General features: G+C 50.0%; 1 protein-coding gene across 1 annotated transcript; it reads right to left on the bottom strand.

Annotated features, from left to right (window-relative positions):
* Positions 1-14,059: 14,059 nt before the first annotated feature.
* On the bottom strand, positions 14,060-19,576 carry LOC135827244 (uncharacterized). The gene has a single exon (XM_065339773.1). The coding sequence runs from the start codon at positions 19,574-19,576 to the stop codon at positions 14,060-14,062; it is 5,517 nt and encodes a 1,838-aa protein (XP_065195845.1).
* Positions 19,577-22,021: the final 2,445 nt, after the last annotated feature.

Below are 22,021 nucleotides of genomic sequence, written 5' to 3'. Positions count from 1 at the left end.
GTAGGATCATCGGGGAAATGGAAAATAAAAGTTTGACGATGTGCAACATCTGATGACGCGTTGGGGACGACACACATGGTCTCGGCCTTGGTGGAGTTCGGCCGGAGTTTCCAACTTCGCATCCATTTAACCACACAGTCTATTCCTACCTGCAGGTCTTGACACGCGACGGTTAGCGACCAGTGACTAGCCAGAGGAGTCGTGTCGTCCACATATAGCGAGGTGTTGGGAATTGCACCGATATCATTCACGTACATTAGAAAAAGCAGGGGCCCCAGAATTTATCCCTGGGGACACAAGAACACACGCGTTCAGGGTGGGACAATTGACCCGAGATATTTACTTGCTGTAAGCGACCACACAGGTAACTCTCCAGCCACCGCAGTACATGTCCTGGAATCGAGAATGACACGATCTTAGCCATCAGCCCACGGTGCCACACAGTATCAAAGGCTTTAGGTAAATCAAAGAAGCAGACTAGGCTGTACTATATAGCTACAGTAAAAAAGTATTTCAAGACTACAACGGGTAAGGGATATACAGGAATTTTTCCACACGGGAACGTTGGCGGCCTGGATATACAAAGTTGCATATCTTCAGGGATATTTAGAATATCATGGTTTTCTAATAAAAAAAGGTTGGATATGCCAAGGAAATGGCAACAATACAGCTGTGTGCCCATGGCAGAAGACAAATCAAAGCAAATAGAACAGTTCAGCACATATACAGATTTCAATAGCCTGAATATGATGCCCTCGTAGTCGCCGGTGGTACTCGACCTGGCATATCGCCTCGCGATCACGGTGAAGCTGTAAATTTCACTTCTTGCACATGTAACTGAGGTTCTTCTGGCAGACCCTGAATCTTAGCTGTGTTGCCAACACCTTCTCATTCCCCTCGCCGTCGAAGCAGATATCGCATGGCATATCTGTGGCATGGCCGTCACCAACTTGAACACACACATCATGTGCCATCTTCAGTAGGCAAAACATCGAGCAACATCGCGGCGGAAATTCAGGTGAAACTTCAGGCTCTTCCAGCTTGCAATGTAGTGTCCGAGCAGCTACCACTTACACTTTCAATATATTTGTAAATAATGGCCAGTACCACCTTTCCCAGCGAATCAATGATCAGGTGGTCACTAATACCAGAGATCACTGAATCCCGATTCTACTGTACACAGTGTTGTGACTTATAGTGTATTATGATGCCAGGTGACAAGGTTCTCCTGATTTCTATCAACAGTTCCTACCAGTTCATGCTGCTAAGTGTTCTTCTACAAACTGGTATCTGACACACTACTTGTGCCACGCACCTGCATGTATATTTATCACTGTCGTAGTTTGTAACCTGTCCTTTTCTCAATGCCACAAAGCTAGCTTACCATGTTGTACTGTGCTTCAAAATATCTTTCATTTCCGTTCTTTCTGGCTGGCTTCCTTTCACAAACGCTATCATTTGGTCCTGATCTTTGCTGGCTTTGTCTACCACTGTTTTTCCATTGTCACTACATTCCAAGCTACGGTCGGGAATGGTTTCTAATTTGTTTCGCCAAGGAATTGTTCTAAACAAACAGAAGTATCTTACCGGTGGTCCTTCCGCACACAACAGGAACCTCAGCATTGCAAGCTTTATCTTTCAGCAGGGTCGGTTCACCAAGGTTCGCAACTGAGCAATTAGACTCCCCTCCTCTCACTTTAATGCCAAAGTCTTCCGTAATTAAATCAGCCCCAATGTCTCGGAAGTGAAGCCCATCCAGCAGTCGGGTGTAGCTGGTGTAGACTTCAGCATTGCCAATCATGGGCATTATCACTGGCTCACATGTTCTGAGTTGCGCTGGGCTGACGAGGTGGCCACCTTCTGCCTGGCAGTAGTTCTCGCCCTGAAGCCATGTTTTCTTAAACTTAGTGACCAACACTTGGTAGCCTTTCGCACAATCCATCCACTTCACTGCAATAACACAAAGAAGATTGGCCACAGTTCGTTATGCCAAATATGTGCACTGTAAGGAGATAGCGTGTGTGTGTGTGTGTGTGTGTATGTGTGTGTGTGCGCGTATGTGTTTCTGTGTGCATGTGTGTGTGTGTGTGTGTGTGTGTGTGTGTGTGTGTGTGTGTGTGTGTGTGTGTGTGTGTGTGTGTGTGTGTGTGTGTGTGTGTGTGTGTGTGTGTGTGTGCGTGTGTGTGTGTACTCAACGGGGGCTGCTGCGGCCAGTTCCTTATCATGGTATCATAGCAGGGGTGGACTCGCTGTGCACAAATGTCAGCCTACCTCAATCGCTAGCCAGCCCGGTCCCGCTCCTTGCAGACTCGCCAGAACCGCCCAACAACGGATGAACGTGCCAAGTTTCCACTACTGTGTCAGCACTGCTCTCGGAGATTTCGGCAGTCCAGGGACCTGACCCGGCACCGGTGTGTTTGCTCCTCTCCCTCCTCCCGCAATGGGACCACGTAACCTTTACGGCAGTGGGTCAACAGGACAGGACAGGACAGGTGTGTGTGTGTGTGTGTGTGTGTGTGTTGTTTTTGTGCTCCTTGGGAGCAGGTTACACTTTCTGAGCTCCGTGTTCTTGGCTTTCTCCAAAGTTTTTCTGCCTGCCCAGGGCGACTCTGGCGTAGCCAGAGTCGACCCTGGAGCACCCTCGCACACTGCCAAGGTAGTGCTGCATGATTGGAGCGCGGAATCGCGATGTAGCTTGCAGGACAATTTACTTCGATATTGTCACTGCTGCGTCGGCCGTGGTCCACCACTCGCAGTGGAGTAGCTATCCCTCGAGTGCTGTGAAGAATCCAAGCTCGAAGAATGCAGTGGTGGGAATTGCGGATTGGCTGGTGGAGTGCTGGAACAGGTCGTTGTTTCGGTGGAGTGGACGAGCGAGTGCGGAGAGGAAGGTCGCAATGGCGGAATGGTGGGAATTGAAACTTCAATCTTTCGTCGTCATGAGTGCACTGGTCAAGCGTTGCGGAAGTCTGTCGGATTTGTGAGGCATTGCCCTGCCGCTTACATCGTCAACGTGGAAGAACTGCTAGTGGAGTCCTGGTGGGATTTCGGATGCCCACACTCCTTTTGCTTGGTGGATTCTTTCGTGGACAGTGTTTTTTTCGTGGCGTGAAATTTTGAATTTTTTTTCTTTCCTGTTCATTTTCAGTTGTTGTCACTGTAGCTGTCAGGTTGTTGTTACAGTACTCGAACATGATTGTACAGCAGTCGTCCGTTCTGCTCCATTGTTTCATCTGTTTTGCCAGTTCTGCTAGCTGATTCTCTTTATTTGCCACTGCCCCTCATAGTGCTCATGCTTGGGTGGAGGGCGGCGTGACCCGTTTAGGGTAGCTGTATCATAGTAGTAGTAGTAGTGTGTGTGTGTGTGTGTGTGTGTGTGTGTGTGTGTGTGTGTGTGTGTGTGTGTGTGTGTGTGTGTGTGTGTGTGTGTGTGCGTGTGTGTGTGTACTCAACGGGGGCTGCTGCGGCCAGTTCCTTATCATGGTATCATAGCAGGGGTGGACTCGCTGTGCACAAATGTCAGCCTACCTCAATCGCTAGCCAGCCCGGTCCCGCTCCTTGCAGACTCGCCAGAACCGCCCAACAACGGATGAACGTGCCAAGTTTCCACTACTGTGTCAGCACTGCTCTCGGAGATTTCGGCAGTCCAGGGACCTGACCCGGCACCGGTGTGTTTGCTCCTCTCCCTCCTCCCGCAATGGGACCACGTAACCTTTACGGCAGTGGGTCAACAGGACAGGACAGGACAGGTGTGTGTGTGTGTGTGTGTGTGTGTGTGTGTGTGTGTGTGTGTGTGTCCCATATGGTGCAGTGGTATGTGCAGCGATTTCCAATCGATAGATTGCGGGTTCGATTCCCGACGATTATGGTCACACACGTCTTTCTTCTCTTTCTCAGACTCTTCCTGACTTTTCTTTCATTCTCCTGGGTGGTTACCAACAGCCAGTGCATGCCGGAGTATGTGGTGTGATGTGTGTGCGGGCAAAAAAGAAAAAAAAGAAAAAAATGAAAAAGACCAAAAAAAGGGATTCACTGGCCAGAAAATGTCACTCCAAATAGCTGTATGGTGTAGACCAGGCTGAATAGTGACGGTCAATTCTTCAGCCTTGCAAGCTGTTGAATGGTGTGATCCCAGCACAAGTTGCTATGGCTTCTGCCGTAGCATTGCTATCATCGCCTCCGGCGATGGGCGTCAAAGGTCAAGGTCAAGGTGTGTGTGTGTGCATGTGTGTGCGCGTGTATGTGTGTGTGTATGTGTGTGTATGTGTGTGTGTGTTTGTGTGTGTGTGTGTGTGTGTGTGTATGTGTGTGTCAATGCTTTTTCTGCACCTTGTTCTCACCCAATTACTGAGGTATGGTGAGCCAATAACCGGAACCATTTCCAAGTCCACCCAGAGTTTGGGTATTTCAGTGTCGGCCATTGGGGGTTCAACAGCCAATTGTAAGATCCCTTTGAGTCTCTCTCTCTCTCCTCCCCCGGGAAGACCCACGTGGCCAATTTTGGCAGCCAGCAAGTAGAAGTACAAGTGTGTGTGTGTTTGTGTAAGGGGGGGGGGGAGAGTACATGGTGTACGTGAGTGTGTGTGTGTGTGTGTGTCGGTGTCTGGGTGTGTGTGTGTGTGTGCAGGGCCTGCTGGAGAGCCGGGTCAGCCGGGTCACGCGCCCGGCTGGAGACCTGCACGACCTGGCTGAACAGATACCACCGGGTCCAGTCTGACCCGGCTGAAAAATGTCTCAAACTGACAATGGATTCCTAAAATACCGGTATTTTACGACTCGCGGACCCCATCTGTTGCAAATCTAGCGCAACCATACCACACACTGTCTACAAGCGACAGAAACTCGGCTAGGGTCAACTGGGGTCAACTGGTTCGAGCGCGATCTGGCCAGCGGCGAGCAGGAAGTCAGGACATTCAAAGTCGATGGGGCAGGCAGTCAAAAGCGTAACTTTGGATAGCTTTTGACACAGTTGCAAGTTTTCAGCCGACTGGTGATTTGGACGATGGAGCCCGCAGCGAAGAGAAAAAGAACTCACGCTTTCCAAGACTCTTGGAAAAAGGTCGACCCAGGCTGGACTAAGACCATGCCAGTCTATCCATGTCATGCGCTTTGTGTGCAAGACGCATTTCCAAAGGAAGACGAGCGGCGGTGGATTTGGTCGTTCGTCCTGCTACTAGCACTAATTAGAAAACAGAATTCCTTTTTTCAAATTGTTAAATCAGAATCCAATGGAACTGCTTTGCATTCTTCACGTAATGTCGTTTACCTAGTACGTTTACGGACTTTGATAGTTCGCCTTGTTCTCTATAAAATGTCCGATTTCCGGTGATAAATACGCCTTTCTGTTTTGCTGCGTTTTGAGCAGGCTTTTTGGTTGTTTTTCTGCCGGATGATCTGACCCGGCTTGACCCGGCTGGCCTGCATGCGCTAGGTACACTCTGACCGGGCTGTGTTGAATGTCTAGAGCAGGCCCTGGTGTGCTGCTGGTGTCCCTCCCCCCATCCTTGCAGTCATCTGATCTTTCCACCATGAGATGTCTGCAGTACCATGAAATCGACATGCTTGGCCTGAGGGTATCGGAGGTCCAACTCATGCTAGAGTAAGTTCTCGAAAACAACTACTTCGAATTCAACAACAAGCAGTATCGCCAACAGCAAGGCATAGCCATGGGGAACCATCTGGCGCTTCCCTTGGCCATTCTTTTCATGGACGCCCTGGAACAAAAGGCTCTCCAGATGGCTGCACTGAAGCCTGATGTATACAAGAGATACATCGACGACTGCCTACTGCTGTGGAGATATGGCTGGAGCCGACTCAACGCACTACTCGATCACTTCAATGCACAGCACGACAAGATCAAATTCACAATGGAACATACTGTTAACGCAAAGCAATCGATGAATTCCTGGACCTGACGCTGTCATTACAGGGCGGCAGGATTGAGACAGAACTCTACGTCAAGCCTTCCCATAACGGCGTCCATCTATCGTACAACTCTTGCTTGCCATTGTCGTGTAAGAAAGCCGTTGCCACCAACCAGTTTTCCCGGGCCATCCAAAATTCGTCCACACCGGAGGCGGAAAACAGAAGCATGGCCACTATCTCTCACCCACAACAACGGCCTGGCCATGGGCGCCACTACAGCAAGCAATCCAAGTCCGTCATCAAACTGCCATTCATCAGCGACTCACTTGCCGCTCGTGTCTCACGACGTGTTCGTAGGTTCAGTCCACGTGTTCGGGTTGTCTTCTTGTAGCGAAGGCTCCCTGGGGATTCCACTACCGCACTAAGCATCAAGAATCTTCCAAGTCGCCCAACGTCCTGCCCTTCCACCAGGCAAAGGTTCTTGGCAGGGAGGCTTTGCTACCCATCGAGATCAGGAATCGCAAGGCAGCAGTTAACTTTGATGACGGATGGCGCCTAATTGACTGAATCACTGCAAAGTTACCGGATTACCACTCAGCACTGCGACCTATCACTTGAAATCTCCTGAACTACCACAGGACTTGCCCACTTACACTTACACTTTACGCTATCACTATACATTCACAGTTCTATGGCTCTCTTACTTGTGGTTTCACACCCTCTGGATGAAATTTACATTACAAGTAAATTTAATACCTCTTGAATATCTACATGTTTAGCGTTACCAAATGTGTGGACTTAATACGTGAATTTCAGGATTTTTGTAGGTGTGAATGTCTCTAGTATTTTCCCTCTGCTGAGTATATTATGTTGGCGCTTGCCTCTTCTTTTGCATGGATGCCCTGAGGATGCCGAATGGGCGAAATATTGGCATCAGGAAATATTATTCGATGCAGCTGAGAGTCAGTTGTGTACGGTGTGCAATGGAGGTATTTTCCGATAAGAACTTATATCTTCATATTAAACGCTGTGTGTTTAATGCTTGTGTTCTGTCCGTGCTCCTGTATGGGTCCGAGCGCTGGACGCCGCTGAAGCAGGACCTTCGTCGCATGTCTGTTTTCCATATGCGATGCGTGCGGTCGATATTGGGTATCACACGCCTTCGTTGCTGGGAAGACCACATATAAAACAACCAGCTGCTTGAGTGGTGGGGTGACTCTGAAACCATCGTCACCAAGGTTCAGCATCGGCGCCTTGAGTGGCTAGGCCATGTCGCCCGCATGGACGACGTGGGATTGACCAAACAGTTGCTGTTCGACACCCTGCCACCTCGGCACCCGGCACATGGCCCACGTTGGCGGTGGAAAGACTGTGCTGTATAGGACCTCCGCTCACGAGACCTTCCCCCCCCCCCCCCCCTCAAAAGTTTCGACCTAGGTTTCGAAAAATTGAATACAGGGCGCCGGGGCTGGCTAGGCTAGGCTGAGGGCGCGCGGCCGGCCTGAAACGATCAGATGTATCGTCCAAAAGCGGTTGCATGGTACGGTGCTCGAGCTGGTGTGGATTGTCCACACCACAGTCTACAGAGTACAGTGAGCATGCACGGCTACAGAAACACGCTGCACGGTCGGTGTCCTGACTGTGTACACTGCACTGTTGCACAGTGTGATCCCAGTGCTGAGATGCGCTCGACGCGTCTTCAACGTACAAACATCGAAGGAAAGTCTTCAAGTCAACCAAAACACGATTCGAATGCCGAGGGCTCAAGACATCATTCTCGTTCGAATCGTGTTTTGGTTGACTCGAAGATTTTTCTTCGATGTCTCAGCGACATCCCAAAAGGCCAAGCTCTAGCCAGCAGAGCCTGGATGGATTTTTTGAAAAGCGTTCCTGTGGCGGCGCAACTCCTGCTGGCCCTCCAACAGGAAACAGTGGGAGTGATGAAGTCACTGTTATTCCAGTTGAACTTTCGGAGCGGACTGACAGTCACACTCCGCCAGACGTGGAGCCACCTTTTGTCAGCGAGCCGCCAGAACATGAAGAACAGCGCACAGTGACAAGTGGACATACTACCGCTGCCTATGCAAAGGATGCTTTGAGCGGTGAGACTATGTTGGACTCGCATAAATTGCAGTTGATTCACTCATTTAACGGCAAATTAAATTATTTGAAGTTTGCAATGTACAATGTTGCTGCATGTACAGAAATAATGCTCGTGGTGTGTGAGATTTACGGCTCCTTGACATCGGTTTTCAAAATGGCTGAGCTGGGACAATAGCATGATGTCATCTACCCTCACCCCATCCCGGTCGCAACCACCTCAGCCAAATCCTGGACACGCCACTGCTCTACAGGACAGGACAGGTGTGTGTGTGTGTGTGTGTGTGTGTGTGTGTGTGTGTGTGTGTGTTTGTGGTTCAACTGGTCTTGAAGCAACTCAGTTGTTGCAAAGTCATCATGTGCTGACTGACTCCTGCTCTTTGTTGGTTCAGAGGAGATCGAAAGTGTTGATTCCTTTGTGTACCTTGGGTAATACTGTCAAACCACGAATCATGGATGCAAAGCAACACCCCACACAACGTGTGTGGCTCAAAAGATGCAAAGATCAAGAAAAGGAGAAGGTATGCGAACAATAATCATGCATAGCTGAACGCCTCAGTAAACAGCGCATCCAAGATTTGCTAGAGCTGTTAGCCAGTTAGTTGTAGAACGTCAGTATCGTCGCTCAGTGTCGTGCAATGTTATCACATGAGCTGATTGTTTAGTAACTGGTGGTGTTAGTGGACATTATAGTGTAACTTGTAGTTCCTCGGTCCTTTTTCCTTTTTATAAATAGTCCTTGGCTCTCCATCCGTGTTCATTTTGTATTTTATTGCTTATTTACGGATTCTCCAGAGGTACCGTATTTTCCGGGGTATAAGCCGCACTGGGGTATAAGCCGCACCCCCCTTTTTGAGGCAAAATATTGACTACAAGTTGGTATTCGGAGTATAAGCCTCACCCACAAACCAAGATTTTTCACACTCATTGACAAATGGCCTTTCTACAAATATATTATGGTTATGGAGCTAAATTATACCATGTTAGATCAGACTGATTATGAAGTGTTAGTACACCACATGTTGCTGCAGAGATGTTGGTGTATTGCTGTGTTGACGACAGATCACTCCATGTCATCTGCACTATCTTCAGTCTCGCTTCCACTGATGTTGAGCAACACAGGCGCGAAGCTGAGTCGAATGACATGTCACATGACGTCAGCATGCATACTGATGTATGCTAAGCATTCATTTGCGGAAGCATATTCGGTGTATAAGCCGCAGGGGCGATTTTGGTCCGATTTTTAGCGAAAAAAAGTGCGTCTTATATCCCGGAAAATACGGTAAATGGATACGGTACGCTTTCCAACGGCCGAAGAGAGTTAGAAAGCTTGTGTCTTTGTGGATAACTAGAAACAATTTACGCTAGGACGCTGCAAAATCGCTCCGGTTTTGGATTTCATTCCACAGAATGTGGTACCGACAAGATGCGGTCCTTGACCGCATTTCCGTGACTTCGCAGTGGCCTTTCTTCCGTTCAGTTTGTTCCCCCCCCCCCAACCCGGGCTGAAGGGTGTTTATAGACATTGTCTTGATGCTTGTGGTTTGCCTAGGGCAGTTACGACTGCGGTGTTTTTCTTTGTTGGTCTTTTAGAAAACTTTAGGGGTGGTGTGCGCGTCGTGGGCTGTTGTATGGTTACATTCAGCTTCAGAGGGTTATTGACAGGAGATGAATTTGCATGGGGCAGAATGCAAGATCGAATTGAAGGGTTGGGATTGTTCAGGGGCCATCAAGGCATTGTGTTAACTGAAGCTGGATGATGACCTGTGAGGTGTGCCGGTGTGAAGATGATGTGCAAGGGTGTTCTCTTGCGTTTCTGAGGTGTGCGTTTTTTAAATTTCCCTATTGTCATGCCGTTGTTGGCGTGTTGTGTGCTGTGGAATTATCAGCATTTTTGATTGACTGCTGTATCGATCGTGTATATATTTTTGTAAATGTACAAATAATTATAGAAAGAAAAAAAAGAAAAAATTCTAAATAAAGGCCATTGCCGAGCCACCGTGCTCTCAGCAGAGACTTCAGTGTGTTGGTGTTGTGAGAGTGTACCACAAAGACATATCATAGGAGTCTCACCAAAACAATAGAATAATGAAAATAGAAGGAATAAAATATAAGTTTCCGCGCATGGCACGGTAAGTGGAGTTCGCAACACACCAACATCCTGGCCATAAGCAACACTTGTACATGCATAACATGCATGCACTCCGAATTCCCGCGGTTCCACACGGGACTGTGCGGAGCATGCGCATTACTCCAATTTTCCATGCTGTTGTTTCTTGCTCTTTGCTTTGCTGCGCTGACGGTCAAATTGTTTGACAATCGCGGCCATTTTTCATCAATATCCGATCAGCCATGTCTCAGTCAGTGAGCGATGTCCAGCCAATATGCGCTCTGCTAAGCTGCGAAACGAACTGGCATCCCGCAATTTAGACACAATAGGAACAAAACCTACTCTGCTGACTCGCCTGCTCGAGTTGGCGTTGGCTCCAGACTACTGTACGCGAGGACTTGGCCGCTCCGGCAGCGGAGCAGAACCTAGCCGAGGCAACTGCAGCCCCATCCCTAGGAGACTTTAGTCGGGAGGAGGTTCGCTCTGCCCTTGGAACTGGGGCTGCAGCTCCAGCCGTGCTGACAACCCACACACCGGCGGCTCCCATCCAAGCCCCAGCAATTCGCGCAACGTTCGTGCGGCGCAGGAGCTCTCCCACGCACGGCAAGGCGCTCTGCCTGCTTTAGCTGTCGCCACGGTCACCTCAACGCCACTGCATCCCGCAGGTAAGAAAACCTTTTTATGCTACGGTGCCGAAACCCATTCATGATAAGGGAGTGATTGGCCAGTCGTTGACTCTGATTTGGTTCGTTATTGCCAAGTGACTAGTCAGTCCCAAGGGGACACCAGCTGCAGCTTTTTACAACTTGACCCCTACAGCTCCTATGGCCCAGTGGTTCTGGCACCTGTAAGCGGGCAATCCAGTCCAGGAGAGTCGAGGACATTGGCATCTGGCTCGACGCTTGGACCACGTATTGTGCAATTCACACAGCTCCTGGGAGTGACCTTCGATAGCAAACTCACATTCAGACGCCATCTCCGCAATGTTTCTCTTTGTGCTGTAGCCCGGCTAGGATTTCTGAGTCGAGCATCAAGTTTCCTCGGTCATGAAAGACACTTGACAAAGTACAGAGGCCTCGTACGCCCTGTTCTCGAATACGCACCACTGATATGGATAGTTGCAGCCAACTCTCACTTGCAATGTCTCGACCGAGTACAGCTGAAGGCCCTTGCTATCAGTGGCCCTGACCCTTGCTGCAGAGCCCAGATGCCCGCCGCCAAGTGTACACTCTAACGTACATGTACCAGTTTATGTGCCTTCAAGACCATCCACACCTCTCTGCGTTCGTGTCGCCTCGCCAAGAAGCTAGCCTCGTCCCACGGACAAGGTCGCAGCTTCGTGTCCGCCATCAGCATCAGCTACAAACAGTGCTCCTCCCTATGGCCCCCAACTTTCTCCATCGTTCGTTCCCATATGGCGTAGTGGATGAATGGAACAGGCTGCCGCAAGACATGTTTCCCGAACTGATGCCTCACTTGAAGTCTCTCCAAACCTTTAAGACGAACGTCCACCGCCACTTGCGTCAAAATAATTGGCTCGGGGCTACGGACTCCCTGCGAGCCTTTGTCACCCATCAATGAGCAACTATCCTCGTCCATCATCTCTTTCTTGTTTTATTTTTTCTCTTTCTCGTGGCTCTCTTTCTCTTTCTCGCTTGATCTACCTCCCTCCATAGCTGCATTCCGATCGATGCCTGGTCGTAGGCTATGATTCCGAGACCTCCGGTCGGATGAGCCTCGCCAACCACGTCGGCACACTGCCCCTACTCCCCTTTGTCTTGTTGTCCAGTGTCACTTCAGTTGTCCTCTTCCCCTGATTATTAGTAGGGCTGTGTTTGCTAGTAAAAAAACAATTCCATGTAACACTAGCCTTAGAGAGAAAGGATTTATACATGTAAGGACCTGAGGGTGAGAGGATGATATAGTATGGATGACGACTACTGCAGAATCTAGAAAAACCATACTGGGTTAAAACTGAGGGGAAGTGATAAAACACATGATGGAAACACAATAAAGCTGAGACGGGTTTATTGTCCAGAATCCAACTGACTACAAATCACTACTGAGGCCTAACTATTATATTATATGGCCAAGGTGTGAGAGTAGCCAGCAATAGGCGCCAAGCGTTGCAGGCAGCACAAGCGTTGCAGGTACATACTACACACTCACCATACCATACCACATGTCATACCTGCAAGTGTGGCGGCAGCGCAAGTGCTACCTATGGAAGTGTCAACACCTAACAAGGCCGTGTGAAGGTAGCACCAAATGGAAGGTGTGATCGTCACGGTCCAGCTCTCACAAAGCTAAAATCTGCCAACGCGATGCCAGAACTTCCCACGAAGCAAGATAATTGAGGTCTTCCTTAGAAGTCAGGCGATCTGGCCGACGACGAACGCAGGACAAGTATGACCTAGCAGCCGTGGCTTGAAGCGTATCGAGTATGGAGGCAAGACTTCTATTCAACGAATACATCCAAATTGGCACGGCATACTAAAGGAGGGGTCGGCCATAACACTTATACACAATACTGATAGTGGAAGGTGGGAGGAACTGAAATATATTCCGAAGGAGAAACAACAAGAGATCGAAATATATTCGTAAAGGCAACAATATGGTCAGAAAGATTCAAAGTGGATGATAATAGGACATCGAGATGACGGTGGTTTGGGACACAATTGATCTGAACACCACTCATGGAAATGGTCCCAGAAGTGGCTGGGGTTGGGGGGGGGGGGGGGGCAGACCATTATGGTAACATTTGCTGGGGTCTTTGATGTCTTTTCGATTTTGACTCGTGGAAGGTCTAAGTTACATCGTGCTGTGTTAGAAGCTCTGTATATTCGTAAACTAGATCCAGAACTATGTGTACAGAAGGAGAATGTGTTATCGTTACAGTTGTTTGGTGTCACACCTCGTGAAAGTGTGACAAATGTTCCTTGATGTGTTCAACGTGTTTGTCTACAACTTCCAGCTGCTTGTTTTTGAGTTTTCAACACTTTAAGCATGTTGTCGGCTGTGTTGAAGTGTTGACGTTTTCTTTCTTTCCCTCTCTCTCTCATTATAGTTATGTGTTTTTTCAAATTTACAACATTCCCTGTACTATCCTGAAGAGAATGGAAAGAAAACGTTTGATAAAAAGGAAGTGTAAATTCGCCAACACTCCAAAACACTCCAAAGCTGTGCTTAGTATGACGATAGTGTAAATGTGATAATAAGACAAGAAAGACGAAGCAAACTCTATGAGCACCAAAGAAAAACTCTACCAATGAACAAGAAACCCACCAAGACAAGGCTACTTCTCGCCCAGAGGAACAGTCCCGAAAAGGTGCTATGAAACCAGAAAAGGATACAAGAAAAGAAACAAGTGCAAAATTCCGTACTGCGCCGCACGGTGCGTGAGAACCCCGCGCGGGATCAGCGGAAACTTCGCGGAGAGATTTAGGACACGCATTGCCAAAAGGAGAAGTGTGAAGAGGTCAAAGTACAAGTGCGATTCCAGTGCAAAACAGCAGATCACAGAAAACTATCGCAGGCAAGTCAAACTACACGTATGCATGCGTACCACTACGGCACTAGCAGATCCGCGGATCTAGCGCTAGCAACAATCGCTCGTGATCACATGATCAATGACATAATAATTATTCAAAAATGGCGCTGCTGCGACTGCACACTTCGGCAGCTGGCACATGCACATGGCAAGAAAGAAACGAAAATAATTCAAAAACAGTTCGAACACGTACACAACGAAGGAATAAGTTTGAGAGAACAATAAATTTATCAAGTAGAACAATGTAGTATAAATCTGCCAGGGGGTGCTTGCACCTAGCGCTGGGTGACAGTAAGCGCTGACAGACAGAAGAGAAAGAACTAACAGAGGAAGAGAAATACTACAGAGCTGCAGAACGACGATCAAACGGCAAATTCAGTAAGTCTGTCTGAGCACGCAGCGCGGACATTCTCCCACCTAGTAACTGACTGCAGTTACTTACGTACATCCAAGTAACACAAACGGGCTACTGGCCGGCGGTACACTCCGGTGGTTGTCTTGACATCAGCGACTCGAACGGTGCCATCTCGGCCAGGGTGAACTGCGATCACGATGCCACGCGGCCAAACTCCACGTGTGGCCTTGTCGTCAGCTATAACAACTACATCACCGGGTGCCAGTTGACGGCATGGCTGGTGCCACTTGGTGCGACGTGTTAGCGTAGGTAGGTATTCCTTGACCCATCGACGCCAGAACATCTCTGTGAGCGCTTGGGCGACACGCCACTGCTTGCGCAAACACAGGTCGGCGTTGTTGAAGACTCCAGGACATAGCGCTGCACTGGATGTACCAATCAGGAAATGGTTGGGTGTCAGACATTCGTCGTCTTCGGCGTCCAGAGGTACATGCGTTAACGGGCGACCATTGACCAGGCTCTCGGCTTCAGCAAACACAGTCAGCAAAGATTCATCACGTGGATGCTGTTCCGTCAGTGATGCTCGCAAAGCAACTTTCACGGATCGCACGAGTCGTTCCCAGGCCCCACCCATGTGGGGAGCTGCTGGAGGGTTGAAGTGCCACTCAATACTACGAGCCGTCAATTCGGCAGTCAGACGATCCTGATCAAGCTCACCAATGCTCTCCCGCAGCTCTCGGTCTGCTCCTCGCAGATTGGTGCCGTTATCTGAGTAGATGGCGGCTGGCTGCCCTCGTCTGGCACTCATACGTCTGATGCTCTGGATACAGGCGTCGGTAGTGAGGCTGTGTGCAACTTCCAAGTGCACTGCTCGTGTGCTCATACACGTAAATAACACACCGTACCGCTTCTCGCGGCGACGACCAACCGTGACCTCCATCGGGCCAAAGTAGTCCATTCCTGTGTTCGTAAATGGTCTGACATTGGCTGTGATACGGCACTCTGGTAGCTGGCCCATCTCAGGCTGCAGCGGAATGACACGCTCGTTCTTGCACCGCTGACATTCGGTCCATGTTCTTCTCACAGCGACGCGTAGCTTCAGAATCCAGTAGCACTGGCGCAGGTCGTTCGCCATGCGTTCCTGTCCATGGTGGCCATTCCACACATGGTGCTGCTGCAGTAGCAGACGCGTGTACCGATGGTCTGGGTCCAATATCACTGGTCGCTTTGCTGATGGACGGAGTTCGGCTGCACTATCGGTTCGACCAAACACCCTGATGACATCATCATCGAGACCAGCTGACAGCTTGTAGAGGCGGCTACTACGGCTGACTGGCTCTCCCTTCTGCAGTGATGCTAGCTCATCAGGAAAGCAGTCTTGCTGGACGGTCTTCCACCACAGCGTCTGTGCGTGCTGAACTTCGGACGCCAGCAACTCAGCTGGTAGCTTGGTCGACTTCCTTGCAACACTAGCCTTCAGCTTACGGACATAGCGGACTACCCATGCCGTGGTGCGTACAAGCTTGTGCCATGACGAAAACCGTTCAGGGTCTGGCAGACAGAGGCGATTTGTACGTTGAGCAGCATGTCCGACGAACTCCTTCTTCAGTTCAGCATCATCGGCGTCGTTCTCAACAGGCTCACTGGTGGATGGTACCGTTGGCCACTGTGATGTCGGCTCCTTCAGAAACGCTGGACCTGTGAACCAGCGGCTTGTTGGCGGGATCTCATTCACCGCGACGCCTCTGCTGGCTAGATCTGCGACATTGTCGATCGTCGACACCCAGTGCCAATCATCTGGGTTTGACAGCTCAGACAGCTCGCCAACACGATGTGCGACGAATGGCTTGTAGCGGCGACCGTCTGACTTGATCCAGCAGAGTACGGTCCGCGAGTCGCTCCAGAACACGGTGGAGTCGGGCTGGATCCTGTGGCTGCTAGTGATTGCGTTTGCAATCCGAGCTCCGAGCAGCGCGGCTTGCAGCTCAAGACGCGGTATTGACAGCGGCTTCAGCGGTGCGACCCGGGACTTTGCCGTAACGAGCGCCGTGTCGACTGTTCCGTCGTTCAGCTGAAAGCGAAAGTAGCCGACGGCGGCGAATGCAAGTTCACTGGCATCACAGAAGACGTGAAGCTGGACGTTAGCGACTCCTCCGGGCTTCAAACTGTAGCATCTTGGTATTGCCAGCTTGCCGAGCTCCGTCAGCTCCCCACACCAGCTCGTCCATTCGCCTTGCAGCGACCTTGGCAGCTCATCATCCCAGCCAATGGACGCTCGCCAGATGCTTTGAATCAGGACTCGAGCTCTGATGGAGTAACAGGCGACGAGGCCGAGTGGGTCAAACACTGACATCACAGTGCTGAGTGCCTGACGCTTCGTCGTGCTTTTGGATGTCAGCATCTGTTCTAGGCGGAGCTTACTGACATGGAAACCAAGCGTGTCGGCACTGGGGTCCCAGATCATTCCCAGCGTACGCTCCACTGACGTTGCAGGATCGACGTCCAGACTTACGATGCTTGATGGTGCGCGCATCTCAATCGGCACTGCTTCAAGCACAGTCGGTGAGTTGCTAACCCAGTTCCTGATGTGGAAGCCACCTTGTCTGTGGATGTCAATCACATCTGTCACGATCTTGACTGCTTCTTTGGTCTCGGCACAGCTGTCAAAGTAGTCATCGACATAGTGATGCTCGACAATACCCTGTACTGCACGGAGCTTGTCACGATGCTCGGCAGCATTGATGTTCTTCACGAACTGCGCCGACGTCGGTGAAGAGGTTGACCCGAAAGTCATCACCCTCATCTGGTAGACAGTCGGTTTGCTGTTGCGGTCCTGCCCACGCCACAGGAATCGTTGAGCGCAGCGATCTTGTGGCCTAATAACCACTTGGTGGAACATCTCTTGTATGTCACCACCAAATGCGATGGCCTCCTCGCGGAAACCAAACAGTACGGCTGGCAGCGGTCGCAACAGGTCAGGGCCAGAGAGCAGGGCGTCATTCAGGCTACTTCCCCCGGTTTTCGATGCAGCATCGAAAACCAACCGTAGCTTGTCCGGCTTGTTGGGGTTGGTGACCCCAAAGTGCGGGAGATACCAGGTGGTGTTGGAGTCCACCGCTGCCTGATGGGGAGATAGAATCTCCGCGTAGGGCTTGTCGACATACTCAGCAATCTTCTCGTCGTACTTCGCTAGCAGCGATGGGTTGCGGTCAAGCTTGCGCTCAAGGCTGCGGAGTCGATTGAACGCGTTGCCGTAGCTACGTGGCAGCACTGGGTCGTCTTTGCGCCACAGGAGCCCCGTCTCCCCCCTAGTCTCGTCAAACCGCTGTGTTGTCGCCTGCAGCAGCTCAAATGCCCGCAGCTCTTCACGGTTGTGGGCTGTAGCGTGCGGCACCTTGACTCCGAAATCGTCAGTCCTAAACGACGATTTGACTAGCTGGTGAAGTTCTTCATCCTCGGTAGAGATGGTTTGCAGAACGACGTCATCCACTCTGCCCTGACGATGAGATGACCGACCGTGCACGACCCACCCAAGCTTGGTTCGCGAGGCGATCGGCGCGTTGGGCGCGCCTTCAATGACCTCTCGCCCGACCGTCAGGCTGACATTGTCCTGGCCGATCAGGAGCTGGGGCTTTTTGTTATCGAGTGTGTGGACCGGCACGTCTTTCAGATGCGGCCACTGGTTCAGCGCCTTTGCAGACGTCACCGGCTGACACGTCAAATCGAGGTTGTTCACTGTCCTGGCATTTCTCAGCTGAAAGGTCTCATCTCCCTGCAACCCAGCAATCTGCAGGTTCAAGGACATGGACTGAGGATGGTGCTGATGCTGCTTATCTGTCCACGTGAGAGACAGCGGCTTCACTGGGCCAGACGCTTGCAGGGTCTTGGCTAATTGGGTGTCTACTAGTGTCACTGTAGATCCCTCATCAAACAGTGCGTACGTCATCACTTCGTTGTCGCCATTTATCAGGCGTACCGGTACTGTTCGGAGGATGACGCTCGCAGATGGCTTCTGCATGCTGCAGGTCACGTGTGATCCCGTCGTGATGGAGTTAGTCTGCTCACTATCAGCAGAGACTCTGCGTTGTCCTTGTTGCTCATAGTTCTGCGGATGTAACAGAGGGTGGTGAAGACTCGTGCAGCCATCTACGCCACATGGCTTGCTCCGTTGGCAGTTTCGTGCACCATGCCCATACCCGAGACACACATAGCACCGGTTTGCAGACCGGGCCCACTTACGCCGTTCACTCTGGCTCACATCCTTGAATGATTTGCAGGACGAAACTGAGTGGCCGGCTTTCTCGCAGAAGGCGCATGCCCTTGGTTTGCGCTTCTGTTCGGAGATAGTCGCCATTAGTTGACCGGCCCGCCGTTTCGACTGTTCTCCACCGCTGGTGTTGGTGTTGCCAACGATTGGTGGGCTCACATGGTAAGCTGCAGCCGCACGCTCTGTCAGCCAATCTGACAAATCCTTCAGCGTGGAACGGCGACCAAGACTCTGCACATGCTCTCCCCAGCGGAGGCGCAGCTCATTTGGCAGCTTTGCCACGATGTCTTGGCGGAGCTGCGGATTTGTGAGATGATCCGTCTCCTCCAACAGCTCCATGGTGCTTACCAGGTTCCGCACAGCACTGGTGAGCTCGATTATGCTCTCCAGATCCACTGTTTTAATGCTGTTTAATTCCTTGGTGCGCTTTATGAGCGACTGGATGATGAGGTCAGGGTTGCCAAACCTGAGCCTCAGCATGCTGATCACCTGGTCAACATTGTCAGGAACTGTCAGCATTCCCGCCACTAGGTTTCGCGCCTTTCCCTTTAGCGCCTTTGCCAACCGAGCCATGTTCTCACTTGGAGAAAACTCGCACTCCGTTGTTGACCGCTCATATGAGCTTAGGAAGGCGGGCCACTCCTCGGGGCTCCCAGAGAACAGTGGCAAATCTTTGTGGGCACTCTGCCGAGCGACAAAACGCTTCATATGATCAGTGCTGTTAGGCGCCATGGCCTTCATGGCAGCCCCCAAAGCTGATGCCAACTGCTCGACCGGTTCCGATTGACGCTGGAGCATGGCCTGGTATGCACGCTCTTTAAGCTGGTGCTCTCGTTGCTGTGCATCCAGCTGTTGGTGCAGAGAGGTTACGGATGCTGCCTCACTCTCTGCCACAGTGCCGACCGCTGACCGCATGGACGGTGGTTTCGGCGGTGGCGACGGTTTATCCAAACGCCCACGCGCACTTCTGGCTCGAGGTGCTGGTGTGGGTGCCAAATTTGTCGGTGTGCCCATATGCGTGTTACGCTCACCAGACGTTATTTCCTCTATGGCCGCCATCTCCATCTCAACTCTGATAGCCTCGACTTTTTCAGCACTCTCCAACTCAATTTGGTGCTGTCGCCGCTGTAAATCGGCAAGTCTCTCCTCAGAGGCGAGTTGTGCGGCCAGTTTCGCCCTGCGTACGGTACTAACACTACTAGTAACAGACTCAACGAGTGACGGAGCAACTGAATATTCCCTCACCGAGGGCTCGGGCGTTTCCATGTCCGCGTCGACGCCGTACCAGTTCGGTCGTCGTGACTCCCGCTGGCTTCGCCTGACGGACATGACTAACAAAACCAAACGATCTTCCACCCAACGTAGAAACGATCGCGATCAGAACACTTTCGTTACGTGACTTAGCAGCGTCCCGTACGAACTCTTTAGTGCTGTTCGTTCTTGATTTCTCCAATAGAAATCCGGCTCGAAGGACCATGTAAATTCGCCAACACTCCAAAACACTCCAAAGCTGTGCTTAGTATGACGATAGTGTAAATGTGATAATAAGACAAGAAAGACGAAGCAAACTCTATGAGCACCAAAGAAAAACTCTACCAATGAACAAGAAACCCACCAAGACAAGGCTACTTCTCGCCCAGAGGAACAGTCCCGAAAAGGTGCTATGAAACCAGAAAAGGATACAAGAAAAGAAACAAGTGCAAAATTCCGTACTGCGCCGCACGGTGCGTGAGAACCCCGCGCGGGATCAGCGGAAACTTCGCGGAGAGATTTAGGACACGCATTGCCAAAAGGAGAAGTGTGAAGAGGTCAAAGTACAAGTGCGATTCCAGTGCAAAACAGCAGATCACAGAAAACTATCGCAGGCAAGTCAAACTACACGTATGCATGCGTACCACTACGGCACTAGCAGATCCGCGGATCTAGCGCTAGCAACAATCGCTCGTGATCACATGATCAATGACATAATAATTATTCAAAAATGGCGCTGCTGCGACTGCACACTTCGGCAGCTGGCACATGCACATGGCAAGAAAGAAACGAAAATAATTCAAAAACAGTTCGAACACGTACACAACGAAGGAATAAGTTTGAGAGAACAATAAATTTATCAAGTAGAACAATGTAGTATAAATCTGCCAGGGGGTGCTTGCACCTAGCGCTGGGTGACAGTAAGCGCTGACAGACAGAAGAGAAAGAACTAACAGAGGAAGAGAAATACTACAGAGCTGCAGAACGACGATCAAACGGCAAATTCAGTAAGTCTGTCTGAGCACGCAGCGCGGACAGGAAGTGTCTACTGAATTGTGTGCATTTGCGTCGTTGCATGCGAATACTGATTACGAAATAATAATACAAGTAATAAGTCTACCAGTTTCGTCCAACTCTAATGATTATAACCAGACGAATGGTCCTTCGTCCTACTTCATCATCTTGTCACAGCTAACATTCTGAGTTCGCTGTGATGTTTAGCTTTTTTTCGTCTGCACTGCGCTCACCGTCACCTTTCTTACGTTATTTCATAACTTAGAACCTTGCAAGTTGGAAGACTGCTGGTTAGCGCATTCTAGACGTGATGCAGCTAAGCATCTGGTCGTTGAATGTCAGTATCACACCAGTCAGTTTTGTGCTAATTGTTGCACATTTTGACTCAACAGTATCCTACTTGTAATCGTTAGTGTTGGACAAAACGGATAACTTGTAAACTTATGGTCCTCTCTTTATAAATCTAACCGAAGCTGTTAGACTGTTGTGCGGCCTGGTCGTGAATGGGCAATAAATCGTTCTTATCTAGATGACATTTGTTCCCCAACTCCACTGCTCACCACGGACCACTCTAAGTTAATTTTGCCTGCTCTTGGTGACCTCGCCATGGCCCAGCTACTTGTGTCTCACGAGCGACCAAGCCTCAACTTGGACTTCCTATTCAGGTGAGCATGCTTTGTCTGCCAAGGGTCATGTGTTTACTTGTATTCAATAATTTAGAACATTTCAAGTCCCAGCGAAAGTCTGTGCAAACCTTATTGTTCTAACCTAGGTGATACTACAAGTTGTCTTCTCTTAGATTGATCATGTATGCTCCACCACTGGTGGCTTTGTGCTGTCCAGAACTTATTTATTTTACTTATTGTCTGCGCGTCATGACACATAATGAAAATAGTCAATACAAGGAAGTGATGGTGAAACCAACCACGGACTGAGAATTCAGTTCTCCATTGTGTCCAGTTACGCGTGTACTTTAGCTCCATGGTGTCCGTGAGTAGCGCGTGCAACAACGCATTTTGCATGGGTGTTGCACAACTGGTTACACATCCACGTGAAATATTCGCAGGAAATAGAGGAAGAGATCGAATAACAGAGCTTGTCTGGGTTTTCTAGACACTGTCTTTAATTTTTTGGACAACTCAGCTTTGTGATCAGAGATTTACATGTAGCTCAATCTCCATGGTAATTTTTTTATGGCCGACCTCATTTGCTATAACTGCTGTGGTGGCCGGTGTGGTGACTGAGGTAGACCAGAGAACACATGCTATCTACCCTCTTAGCAATATAGGATCAGAAAACATCTACAAATTATTGCTTTTGCACTTACGTGTTGTGGCGAATACTTGAACGCTACTGAGAGTCATTTCTGCTTTTTCGGCAAAGTCGACTTTGAAGGAATATTGTGAGCCACTTCTCAGGTTGAAGATACGGAAAACTCTTCTCCTTCCTCTTGTGTTTATGACCCTCTTTTGTTTGTGGCTGCTGCCAGTTCCGCCCGTCACTCGTTGG

Source organism: Sycon ciliatum, chromosome 11 (genome assembly GCF_964019385.1).
Source record: "Sycon ciliatum chromosome 11, ocSycCili1.1, whole genome shotgun sequence".
In the NCBI taxonomy this organism is placed as follows: Eukaryota; Metazoa; Porifera; class Calcarea; order Leucosolenida; family Sycettidae; genus Sycon; species Sycon ciliatum.
This window is presented reverse-complemented; position numbering and strand designations above follow the sequence as displayed.

Coding starts and splice junctions, on each gene's coding strand:
- LOC135827244 (XM_065339773.1), bottom strand. CDS start 19,576: ATGTCCGTCAGGCGAAGCCAGCGGGAGTCACGACGACCGAACTGGTAC.